The sequence below is a fragment of the Heptranchias perlo genome, chromosome 9 (assembly GCF_035084215.1).
Source record: "Heptranchias perlo isolate sHepPer1 chromosome 9, sHepPer1.hap1, whole genome shotgun sequence".
NCBI classification, from domain to species: Eukaryota; Metazoa; Chordata; class Chondrichthyes; order Hexanchiformes; family Hexanchidae; genus Heptranchias; species Heptranchias perlo.
The window spans coordinates 38,557,304-38,570,856 of record NC_090333.1 but is presented as its reverse complement, the minus strand read 5'-3'; the positions used below and the strand labels follow the sequence as shown (position 1 = coordinate 38,570,856).

The window sequence follows — 13,553 nt, the reverse complement described above, 5'->3', positions numbered from 1 at the left end:
TGAAGCAAGTGAGTAGCAGAGTCATGGCCGCCAAGTCATTGAGTGCGGTCCAGTAGAAGTATAATCCTGATGACAGAGGAATCCAGGAAGTCAAATTTGAGCAGAGTTCCAGCCATTGAAAAGAGCACAGTAAAAGCACAGAACAGGCAGAGTTGGGGTTGGGCAATGTAATGTGCTCTCATCGTATGTTACAGCACAGGAGGAGGCCATTCGGCCCATCATGCCTGTGCTGGCTCTTTGAAAGAGCTATCCAATTAGTCCCACTCCCCTGCTCTTTCCCCTTAGCCCTGTAATTTTTTCCCTACAAGTATTTAATCCAATTCCCTTTTGAAAGTTATTATTGAATCTGCTTCCACCACCCTGTCAGTGCATTCCTGATCATAACAAGTCTCATCGTAATAAAATGTTTCCTCATGTCGCCTCTGGTTCTTTTGCCAATCACCTTAAATCTGTGTCCTCTGGTTACTGACTCTTCTGCCACTGGAACAGTTTCTCCTTATTCACTATCAAAACTATTCATTATTTTGAACACCTCTATTAAATCTCCTCTTAACCTTCTCTGTTCTAAAGAGAACAGCCCCAGCTTCTCCAATCTCTCCACATAACTGAAGTCACTCATCCCCGGAACCATTCTCGTGACTCTCTTCTGCACCCGCTCTAAGGCCTTGACATCCTTCCTAAAGTGTGGAGCCCAGAATTGAACACAATACCCCAGCTGAGGTTTAACCAGTGTTTTATAAAGGTTTAGCATGGCTTTTGTACTCTATGCCTCTATTAATAAAGCCCAGAATCCCATATGCTTTTTTTAAAAACAGCCTTCTCAACTTTTCCTGCCACCTTCAAAGATTTGTGTGCATACACCCCCCGGTCTCTCTGTTCCTGTACCCCTTTAAAAATGTACTATTGAGTTAATGTTGCCTCTCATTCTTCCTACCAAAATATATCACTTCACAATTCTCTGCGTTGAATTTCATCTCCATGTGTCTGCCCATGTCTTCCTGAAGTCTGTTACTATCCCCCACATTGTTTCCTACATTTCAGAATTTTGTCCCATCTGCAAACTTTGAAATTATACCCTGTATACTCAAATCCAGGTCATTAATATATATCAAAAAGAGCAATGGCTCCAATGCCGACCTCTGGGGAACACCAAAGTATACTTCCCTCCAGTCTGAAAAACAACTGTTCACTGATGCTCTGTCCCTTAGATTTTTTTTATCCACACTGTCACTGTCCCTTTAATCCCATGGGCTTTAATTTTGCTAATAAGTCTATTTTATCAAATGCCTTTTGAAAGTCCATATACACATCTACCTTCATCATTACTTCATCAAGGAACTCAATCAGGTTAGTCAAATATGATTTTCTTTTAACAAATCCGTGCTGACTTTCATTTACTATCCCAGTCTATAATGGGATAATTGCAGTTCCCCCATTATCACTACTGTATTGTTCTTGTACCTTTCTGTAATTTGCTTGCAAATTTGCTCCTCTATCTCCTTCCCACTATTTAGTGGCCTATAGTATATACCCAGTAGCGTAATAGCTCCTCTATTGTTCCTTAATTCTAACCAAATAGATTCTGTCTTCTACTCCTCAACTACATCATCCTTTTCCAGTACTATAATAGTTTATTTGATCAAAACTGCCAACCCCCTCCTTTCTTTCCTAACCTATCTTTCCTGAATACCTTGTAGCCAAGAATATTAAGGACCCAATCCTCCCCTTCTTTGAGCCAGGTCTCTGTTTTTGCCATGATATCATATTCCCATGTGGCAACTTGTGCCTGCAGCTCACCATCCTTATTTACCATGCATTTACGCACATGCATTCCAAACTCATTTTAGACTGCCTTGCATTTGCTCCCCGTTTGATCTCTCCTATTTCTGAACTATTCTTTACTCTAGTGCTATTTGTCTCTCCCAGTCCTCTGTGCACCTTATCCCTCCTTTCTAATGTTTCATTCTGGTGCCCACCCTCCTGCCAAATTAGTTTAAACCTTCCCCCACAGCACTAGTTAACCTCCTCGCTACCAATGTACAGATGGGTTTAAACTTGCAGCTTGAACGTGTAGTTTAAGCTAAAATGAACACACCATGAGGGGCAGGAGATGTTAAGCAGTGGAGGAGAGGAGATTTGATTTGGGGGGGGGGGAAAAAAAGAGGGTAAAGGAATGCAATGGACGGCCATGGATAGAGATGCAAAGGAGAGGTTTTCAATTAAGGAGCTGCCAGCACAGGAGCCATCTTATATTCCCATTTAAAATTCCTGTATCTATATTTATAATGGTAGCTGCACATGAAAACTTGCCAGGCTGTAATTACACCTTTTTCCTGCATGTGTGATTACAACATCTTTACACAGGCAATTTTCATGATAAATAGGGACATAGGAATTCAGAATGGAAAAAGCTGACAGCAGGTGTACACAGAGGCAATATTTTTATGATCGTGCAAGTTTGACTAGTCTGTTTTGCACGCATTAAGCCAGAGAACATGATCTCTCTCTCATATCTCTGTTGTCTTCATGTTGCTGTTTCTCCCTCTGTCACCACATCTGGTTTTGTCTCTCTTTCGCGTCGCTCCCATTAACTCTTCTTGTTTGTGTGTCCTATTTCCTTCTTTCGGGTAGAAACTGGCAGTGTTATGGTATGCTGTGACTGCAAAAGGAGCCATTCAACTTCAAGCCCAAGCTTGAGAGACTGTGGCCTTCAAATAAACACTTTAATGAAGGTATTAAAAGACACAAAAGACAATTGAACTGATAGATTTTAATCATGTTATTGTGAAATACGTAATTCTTTGATTTCTTTTTATTCTGCACATTGGAAATTTCAGTTAGAGGGAAAGAATGGGCAATTTTAAAAAATTCAGAAAGCATTTCCAGAGAACTGTGGGAACCCAGTGGCCAGACTGTAAAATCAGAGAGACAATTTTACGTATGTGTTTTCCATTATAAATGTGGACGTAGGATATTATAATGAAAAAAGTTGGACATAAGTGTAACAAAAGTGTGACAACAAGTCAAAAGGTACAGACAAGAAGTTATTATAGATGTAAGATTTTTAATATATTATAGGTAGATTATTAGATAAATATAGATACATTTGCTAGAAGATCTCTCGTAGTCTGGGGCCAATAGTCTGATTTCTAATGCTTACTGTGATCCTCCTACAGCCAAACCAGGACAGTGGTTAACCTATCGCTCTAATACAGCAAATTTACGGAAGGAATATGTCAAATGGCACAAGGTAAAACTACTACATCATTTACTAATACTGAAATTACTGATTTGTAATGTCATTGTCCTTTCCTGCTCCCTCTGCTACACCTTCCCTCTTTTTTCCCCCCAGTTATTTATATTATCAAAGATGTTTTTTTGCCCCATAGATTTGGAATACCTGTTGAAACGGTCATAAGTGTAACAGTGTGCAGTGAGGTTTTTAGATTCTCCAGTGCTGAACAAATGGTCATTTGCCATGGTCCAGGCCTGGCTGACTCCAACCGCAATGTCCGAGCTCAGCATCAAAATGCATTGTAAACCTCTCCCTCCAATTGCCATGGAAACATCAGTCTCCAACAACACAATGAAAACCTCACGCAAAACAACATCGCTATCTCCAAACTATTATTCAACGGCTTAAACTGAATAGAACATTGAAAACTACTTCTTACTTATTTTTCATCAGTTACAATTCACAATTATTATTTGTATATTTTCTGCCTGGTTGTCACAGTGGACTCCACATATTGAAATTCTACAGGAGGGCAGTGAAAACAAACTCTTTTTTCCTACAATAATGTAGATGGGAGCAGAAAGTCGCAAAGGGACATTGATAGATTAAGTGATTGGGCAAAACTGTGGCAGATGGAGTTCAATGTGGGGAAGTGTGAGGTCATCCACTTTGAACCCAAGAAAGATAGATCAGAGTATTTTCTAAATGGTAAGAAGCTAGGAATTGTGGAACAGCAGAGAGATTTAGGGATCCATGTACAGAGATTAAAAGCTAGTGGACAGGTACAAAAATAATTTGAAAGGCGAATGGAATGTTAGCCTTTATCTCAAGGGGGCTGGAATAAAAAAGGGGTGGCAGTTATACTACAACAACTTGCATTTATATAGCTCCTTTAACATGGTAAAATGTCCCAAGGCACTTCATTGGAGCGTTATCAAACAAAATTTGACACCGAGCCACATAAGGAGATATTAGGACAGGTGACCAAAAGCTTGGTCAAACAGCAGGGATGTTTTACTGCAGTTGTACGGGGCCTTGGTGAGACCACATATGGAGTATTGTGTGCAGTTTTGGTCTCCTTATCGGAGGAAGGATGTCCTTGCCATGGAGGGAGTGCAACGAAGGTTTAACAGACTGATTCCTGGGATGGCAGGACTGACGTATGAGGAGAGATTGGGTCAACTAGGCCTATACTCACTAGAGTTTAGAAGAATGAGAGGTGATCTCATCGAAATATATAAAATTCTAACAGAACTAGACAAACTAGATGCAGGGAGGATGTTCCCAATGGCTGGGGAGTCCAGAACCAGGGGTCACAGTCTCAGAATAAGGGGTAGGCCAGTTAGAACTGAGATGAGAAATTTCTTCACTCAAAGGGTGGTGAACCTGTGGAATTCTCTACCACAGAAGGCAGTGGAGGCCAAGTCATTAGATGTATTCAAGAAGGAGATAGACATATTTCTTAATGCTAAAGGGATCAAGGGATATGGGGAAAAAGCGGGAACAGGGTACTGAGTTAGACGATCAGCCATGATCATTTTGAATGGCGGAGCAGGCCCGAAAGGCCTACTCTTGCTCCTATTTTCTATGTTTTGAAGTTAGGTTTTAAGGACCATCTTTAAAGGAGGAGAGGGGTAGATAGGCGGAGAGGTTTAGGAAGAAAATTCCAGAGCTTTAGGGCCTAGACAGTTGAAGGCATGGCCTCCAATGGTGGTGCAATGAAAATTGGAGATGCACAAGAGGCCAAAATTGGATTGGCGCAGAGATCTCAGAGTTGTAGGGCTGTAGGAGGTTACAGAGATAGGAAGGGGCGAGGCCAAGGAAGGATTTGAAAACAAGGATGAGAATTTTAAAATCGAGGCGTTGCCTGACCGGGAGCCAACGTAGGTCAGTGAACACAGGAGCGATGGGTGAACTGGACTTGGTGCGAGTTAGGATACGGGCAGCAGAGTTTTGGATGAGCTGAAGTTTATGCAAGGTGGGAGGTCGGCCAGGAGAACATTGGGATGGTCGAATCTAGGAGCTAACAAAGGCATGGATGAGGGTTTCTGCCGAAGATGAGCTGAGGCAGGGGCAGAGACAATTACAGTTGCGTAAAGCTCTAGTTAGACCGCAGCTGGAGTACGGTGGTCAGTGCTGGGCACCGCACCTCAGGAAGGATATACTGGCCCTGGAGGGGATGCAATGCAGATTCACCAGAGTACCGGAGTTAAAAGGGTTAAATTATAACAGGTTGTATGCTTGTATTCCCTCAAGTATACAAGATTATGGGGTGATCTAATTGAGGTGCTTAAGATGATTGAAGGATTTGATAGGGTAAATAGAGAAAAATTATTTCCTCTGGTGGGGAATTCCAGAACAGGGGGGCATAACCTTAAAATTAGACCTAGGCCATTCAAGGGTGATGTCAGGATGCACTTCACAAAAAGGGTAGTGGAAATCTGGAACTCTCTTTGCCAAAAAGCTGTTGAGGCAAGGTCAATTGAAAATTTCAAAACTGAGAATGATAGATTTTTGTTCGGGATATGGAACCAAGGCAGGTAAATAGAGTTGAGATACAGACCAGCCAAGATCTAACTGAATGGCAGAACAGGCTCGAGGGGGTGAATAAGGAGTACTAGACTCCTTATGTTCTGAAGAAAATACAGAGATACAGGGCTTTGGTGTACTAGCATAACAATACCAGATTTGATGTATTATGTAATATTTGATTCTAACTGAAATATTTAAAAATAGCTGAATACAGATATAATAAACACAGATATAATAAATCTGAAACTTTACCAGCCTCTACCTGAACATTAACCTATCTTTTCAGAAGCTAATGGACTTGCTGTGTATTTCCAGTCATAAACACAGAAGGCTCCTAAAAGTCACATATATTTCAGAGTGCTTTATTTCAGAATTCAAGCATTTACAGGTTTTTTTCTCTTAGCAGGTATGCCAAAATTGTTCAGGAAATTTACAAGTGGCACAATAAATTTTTGACATAATATATTGCTCATCCCATAGGACTAATGCACTCACTGCAAATTTAAAAATAATTTTAGACAAGGTAATCAGACAGCATAGCTGCAGGTCTCCCTTCCAGCTAGATTCAAAGGGTGTGAATTTCTGCATGGGTTCACCTGCTCGTCTACCATAGCTTTACCGGAAGACTTACGGAAACCCTGGAAAAATAAACAGTGATAATGCAGCTTTTCTGGGGTTTCCGGGCTCTTCCGTCGATATTACGACAGACAAGTGGGAGATCCCTGCGGAAATTCACCCCCAAAGTTTCCAAATTCAAGCCCTGCTTTTCATTCTAATCTTTTGGTCAGTTAGACTGAATTTAATTTGCTGTTATTCAGGCTAAACAAAACACACCACAGGGAATTTTTAAAATCTGTTTTCATGCTCGATTATTGTACTCCTGCCAGTCAATTAGACAGCACCAAAATATAGTCAAACAAAGCAATGCCGAGTACCATTGGTAAGTTTATCAAGCACTGATTTAACAAAAAAATAAAAAACAACTTCACAACAGACTTACCTAGACTGACTTGTTGCTGGTCCCTCTGATCCTGGTTGAGCTATGTCAGGTGTGAGAACATAAAGGCTATTATTCTTAGGCAAGTGCAGAGACCTAAGAATAGTCTATAAATAGGAAGAAAAACAACAGTGAGCAAAATAAATCTCATGGATTTAAAATAGATCAAAATAACCAAAAAATGTGACAAAAATATCAATCTGTATCAATCGTGCTTACAATCCTGGAGGTTAAATCCTTAAAACACAATCCAAACAGCACCCAAAATGTCTGGTCACTCTGGTTCTCAGGCAGACTTAATAGCAAGGACACAAACCTTAATGGTGCGAATCCTCTCAGTAGAATACAGGCACATCAAAATTAATAAAAAATACAAATTACTTGTGATGTTTTTGCTAGTGCCACCTCAGTCTTTGTGGTTTGGTCCCAAATAAAGCCTTTCAGAGAAGATCCAGAGTAGCAGATCTGAAAAATGTTGATCTCCTATTTTTGCCACCCCCCCCAACAGTACATTATCACTACCATGATCAGATCTCCTATGACATACACACCTTTGCTGAAGGGATTTATCTCAGGCAAATGATACTTATATAAACGTATTACATAGGAACATAGAAATCAAGCTCTATCAATTAGTCTACAATAGACCCAGATATGACACAAGGAAAACCCCAGTGATGGAGAACTTTGAGAAATGTAGAAAATCGGGGCTAAATTCAAAAATAGTCCAGCTAACTTCTAGTTCTAAGGATAGAACTAGAAATACAACAGGCTGTAAAAGGACAGAAACAAGAATTTCTTGTACAAGATGTTTCAACATGATGTTCCACCTAGATAGAAACACCATATTGCTGATATCTTAGCGACAGCTTAAAAAAAGATTTGCTATCACCACTATGTTAGCTTTTCAAGAACACAATATAGCAGTGCCTACTCCTGCTGAATTCGACAAACTCTAAAAGTTGGAAACCCTACTGCAGCTCTGCAGATATGTGTCCGAGTCCTGGGGAGGGGGGGGGGTGGGGGGGGGGGGAGGGGGGAGGGGGGAGAAAAGAGAAATATGTTTCCTGCTCCGTGGTTTTACCCGATTGTGCCATTTATTTCATGTTATGGCTGTCTCAGATGATGACCTAAGCATCTGTTGTTCGGTTTAAGGACTCTTTCACTGCAAACCTACCCAAATGCAAAGAAAGCACCAATCCCACATGGCTGAAGATCGCAACAGCTCTGGAACCAAGATTCTGAAGTGCCTTCCAAAATCCAAGAGGGACAAGGTATGGAAGTTAATTCTTACCGTACCATTGTCAGAAGTATCAGAAGAGAGTCTGGTGCGCGAACTACAGAAGTTGACCCACCAAAAAAGAAAATGAAACAAAGCCAACCAACCTTTGGATTGTTATAAAGCAGAACTAGTTATCAGCATGGAAAATGGAACTCTGCAATGGTGGTCAAAGTTTGTTGGTGCCCATAAAAGTTTAGTAAAGCTGGCACATAAAGCTTAGCAACACCAGTGACAATTGTGCCATGCGAATGGCTTTTCTCACTTTCAGGGTCAGATTGTAAATGAGAAGCAAGCAATATTCTCTCTCGAAAATGTAAACAAACTAGTCTGTCTAAGCAACTGGCTAAATGGCAGTAAGAAATAGAACTGAAGTTCTTTTTAGACTCAGACTGCGTTGAATTTTTTTTTCTGTAGCTATGTAAAAGCTACCAATTTTCCTTTTTAATTTGCACTTTCAGATATAATGAATCAATAGTTTTTGATGTCTTCATAATAAACAGTTCAGTTTATGAAGTTTTCTATATAATTATGTGAAATAATAATAGCATCAGTAACAAAAGTAACTTGAATGAGAAGGATGCAGTAATTGTATCAATTAAATGTGATTAATTTTTAAATCAAGAGATTAATCATGATTAACTTTTAATCATTTGACAGCAAGTTGGGTGTACGAGATACACCAGAGGTAGATATCTGGTATTGAGCCATATGGGGGGAGGGGGATTGGGACTTGGTTGTACTTGAGCAGTAAGGGGAGTGGGGGTCAACATTTCATTAACCTTTTTGATTACATTTTGTATCTGTGCACTAGCTTTTAGTGATTTGTTTACACGGACACACAAATCCCTTTGCTTTTAAACAGTTCTTAGTTTCTCAACATTAAGAGAATATTCAAGTTGTATTTCTTAGATCCTAGAATGATATGCTGATAGGGTTTGATGAAGTAGAGAGGGAGGAGAAGACTCACGTGGCACTTAAAACATTGGCATGGATTTGTTGGGCCAAATAGCCCGTTTCTGTGCTGTGATTCTATGTAAAATGGATGGCCTCACACTTCCCCACACTGAACTCCATCTGCCATAATTTTGGCCACTCACTTAATCTGTCTGTGTCCCTTTGTAACATTCTGCTCCTATATGTACAACTTACTGTGCCTCCTAACTGAATGTCATCTGCACACTTGAATATACAACTCTCTATTCCTTCATCCAAGGCATGGATGTCTATGATGAAAAGCTGAGGCCCCAGTGCAGATCCCTGCGGAACATCACTTGTCACATCTCGCCAATCAGAATACGTTCCCTTTATCCCTACTTTCTGTCTCCTACATCTCAACCAATTATCAACCCGTGTCACAAGGTTACCACCAATTCCATGCGCTTTCATTTTTGCTAATAATCTCTTGTGCGGAACCTTATCAAATGGCTTCTGGAAGTCCATACAGATTAACATCCAGACATTCCCTTATCCACCATGTTAATAAACTCCTCATAAATTTCAACTAGATTAGTCAGACATGGCCTACCGTTCACACATCTATGGACTCTCTATGATCAGTTCATACTTGTCCAAGTGCTCAGACATTCTGTCCCTGATAACGGACAATTATATCTTTAGCTGATAAGACTTAAAAAAAAATTCCCTTCTGAAATTTTTGAAGTACATATAGGTAAAAAAGTTTCCACACGTGCACAGATTATCATTTACAAAGCAAAAAGGTGATGACATTTAGCAATAGGAGCTGGCTGAGTGATATTATCAAACACAAGTACTTGCTCCTGGCGTTACTGTTGTTATTCGATCTATCTTGGTTAACTGTCTGCTTCTGTAAGAATTCTCACAAAGATAGATGGGTTAGGGGTGACAATATGGTTAAAATGTTGCAGTAGTGTGGCACAATATCTATTTCATCTTCAAATTACAAACCTCTCACGCTACCAAGGTAAATCTAAAATTTTGTTGAAAGCAGTGTCTTGACTTCTAGTGAAATAATCCAATTTTTCAAAGTATCTATCAGACAATATTGATAATATGTAGTTTACATACTAAAAGTTATAAATCTAATAGACTATCAAGTAATGATAACTCGCTGTCTACAGATACCTGATAGGACAATTTCCTCCAAGATATTGAAGAGGAATAAAACAAAAGTCCTTTTAGTGACTATCTGGAAATCAAATCCAACATGAGTTCAAATGGCAATAGAAACTTACACTGTCGCTTACATCAGTCGACTTCCAACCTTTTAACTGCATTTGAGATATAGGAATTTGTAGCTCATTTTCTAAAATTTGCTTGATAGCACCTGTAAGATTAAAGAACTATATTAATTCCAGCAAATATGCTAAGTACCATGAAATCTTACAACTACTTAAACAAAACCCTCCTCTCCAATAATACATCCTCTACACATAATTGCTACTCAGTATCGTTATCAAAGACCCAAAATTTCCATTTAACATACAACTCACAATAAAACAAATTGTATTTATATCGCGCTTTTAACATAGAAAATGTCCCATGTCACTTCACAAACACACAAGGGGAAAAAAATGGAAGACAAATAAGGAGAAGAGCTATTAAATGGGGTGACCAAAAGCTTGGTCAAAGAGTTGGGTTTTTACGAGAGTCTTAAAAGAGGGGGAAGAAAGTGAATAAGCAGAGAGGATTAGGAAGCAAAATTCCATAGTGTGGGGCCTAGGCAGCTGAAGGCACAGCCGTGCATGGTGGGGTGACGGGAAGGAGAGATGCATAAGAGGCCATAGGCAGCAGAATGAAAAGTTTGGGGGAAGGGGAATCATGGTGGAGTAGGTTGCAGAGATAGGGAGAGGCAAGGCCATGGATGGATTTAAACAAAAGAATGATAAATTTTATATTAGAGGCACTGGGGGATCGGAAGCCAATGCAGATCAGCGAGGACAGGAGCGATAGGCAAGCAGGACATGGTATTGGATATGATACAAGCAGCAGAGCGTTGGATGAGCCGAAGTTTACAGAGTGTGGATGTCGGGAGGCAGTCCAAGAGAGCATTACAACAGTTGATTCTGTAGGTCACCAAGTCATCAATGATGGTTTCTGCAGCAGATGGACTGTGGTAAGGACAGAGATGGGTGATGTTACCAAGGTAGGAGGTTGTGGCCTTTGTGATGGAGATGATATGGGGTCAGTAGCTCAGTTCGGGGTCAAATGGGACTACAAGGTTTTGAACAGTCTGGTTCAGCCTGAGACAGTGACTGGAGAGGGGATAAAGTTGGGGTCGAACATGACCGTTTCAGTCTTTCCAATGTTTAGTTGGAGGAAATTACAGCTCATCCAAGACTGGATGTTGGACAAAGCAGTCTGACAACACCGAGGCTAAGGAGGGGTCAACACAGCGTATATCTAGAAGATGACCCCATATCTGCAAATGGTGTTTGCCAAGAGGCAGCATTCAGATAAGGAAGGAGAGGGCCACGGATGGTTCCTTAGGGAATGCCGGAGATAATGGTGTACGGCTGGGAAGAGAAGTCATGGCGACAAATGCTCCGGCTACAATAGGATATCCAAGAATGGAACCAAGGGAAGGCAGTCCCACTGAGCTGGACAACAGACTAGAGGCTTTGAAGAAGGCTGGTGTGGCTAAACGTGCTAAAAACTGTACAGAAATCAGTGTGGACAATGAGAGACAATCTACCATAGTCACAGTCAGAGAGAACATTGTTCATCACTTTGGCTAGAGCTGTTTCGGTGCTGTGGTAAGGGCAAAGAACCGATTAGAGGGATTCAATCATGGAGTTGGGGGAGGGATGAGCACAGATCTGAGAGGCGGCAAAAGGGTCAAGGACTTTGGAGGGGCAAAGGAGGCTCGAGATGGAGCTGCAGTTTGCATGGGTAGGGGGATCAAGGGTAGTTTTTTTTAAATGAATAAAGGCAGTTTTGAAAGAGAGGTGGACAATGCCTGAGAAGAGAGAAGCATTTAGAATGTTAGGGAGCCTGGGAGGGAAGTTGGGTGGCCAGCAGTGCAGTGGGAGTGGAGTCAAAAGATGGCGGGTCTCAAGGATGAGATGAGCTTAGATGGGGTATGGTGGAAATGGGAAGAGATACTGCAGAGAGATGGGGGTTCAGGGCTAGGGTAAGAGGGGGCTGGTTTGGCTTTGTGGACATAGGGAAAGTGGAAACAGCAGAGGCAACTGAACAGCTGGTTTTTATCTTGGGGACAAAGTAGTCCATGAGTTCTTCGCATTCATTGGCAAAGGTGAGGGTGGAGGGGTGAGAGCAGTTTAATGAGGCAGTTGGTAATAATGGGAAAAAGCCATGGGCTATTCATGCTCTGCACAATGATTCTAGAATAGCAGGTGGCTTTGGCAGAGAACCAACCATTCACACCATATTACTGAAAGGTTCTACATTTATCTTGTTTAGATTCAGGACTTTAATTTAGAACTGCCCTCTAACCTTGAATAATAGTGCAGTCCTTCTAGGAATTTCTGTTATTTTGTCTATTAATTGTTTTGCTTTTGACGTTTGTTTGAGTTTTAACATAAATAAAAGAAATATAGCTGGTGTAAGAATTTAGAATACACTACAAAACAGAAGAGTGTAAAAATTGACAAAATTCAAAGTGGAAAGTTACATTTATCACACAGATAACTTACTGTAAAAATACTCAATACAATAGCCTTGTTTTTACAGGAAAATCATCTCACAAAAAGTTGTAGCGTGCGTGCTTTAACAATTGACATTTCATACCATTTCAAGCAGTTATTTTCGCTGCACGTCAAAAAGGATTTCCTGTTGTTAGTCCTGTCAATGCTTCTTTAATGTTGGAAAAATAATTTGGGCAGAGGTGGGGCTTAAGCCCAACAAGTCTAGGCACATCATCTGGGAGTTGTAAACACAGATGTATGCTAGCAGATTAAAACTGATATCTTCTTAAATCCTTTCAACTGGCAGAGTGATACCTCTGGGAATCCCCATGAACAAGCCACAGGCTTCTTAGACAGAAAAAGTAAAACAAAAATGTTACAGTGTAGTAAAGTTTAATTCTTTTGTTTAAATTTTGTAATTTTATTTGTATCTTTATCATGTAAAAACTTTATTTCCAGTACTAAGTAACACAGCTAATGAGCAATCAAGAAAGGGTTTTCAAAAAATATTTGAAATGATTTATTTACAAACATACAAAAGACAGGAAAAGACCAGGTGATCAATCAAGCCTGTCATATACTATCATGGTGTAACTTCTGCACACTGTTCGTCTCTCCCTCCCCTCCCACCCAAGCAAACTCCTGGCAGAGTTTAAAAATCCTTAGGTCAATCTTGGAAATTCCTTTCCGATCTCCAAAGTTGACCAAACAAGTTCCATGAGACCATGATGGCTGGGGGCGACAACTCCCAATACCCATCAACCTTCCATATGCAGTTATGTCTGCCACACAGGGAAACCTTATCCAACCCTCTTTTGAATACTTGCAGCAAATCCACAGTCACTACACATGCTGCAACATGTTCCAGAGGTTGATGATCCT

General features: G+C 40.5%; 1 protein-coding gene across 2 annotated transcripts in view; it reads right to left on the bottom strand.

Annotated features, from left to right (window-relative positions):
* Positions 1–13,553, bottom strand: part of faf1 (Fas (TNFRSF6) associated factor 1) — a 292,563-nt gene that overhangs the window by 214,357 nt on the left and 64,653 nt on the right. For both annotated transcript variants that reach the window (XR_010963860.1, XM_067990236.1), the window contains exons 5-6: positions 10,260–10,351; positions 6,768–6,871 (exon numbers count right to left, since the gene is read on the bottom strand). Coding sequence is in view for 1 of the 2 variants with exons in the window: in XM_067990236.1 (XP_067846337.1) it covers positions 6,768–6,871; positions 10,260–10,351 (196 nt within the window). In the remaining variant the exon portion in view is untranslated. The remainder of the gene's footprint in view (positions 1–6,767; positions 6,872–10,259; positions 10,352–13,553) is intronic.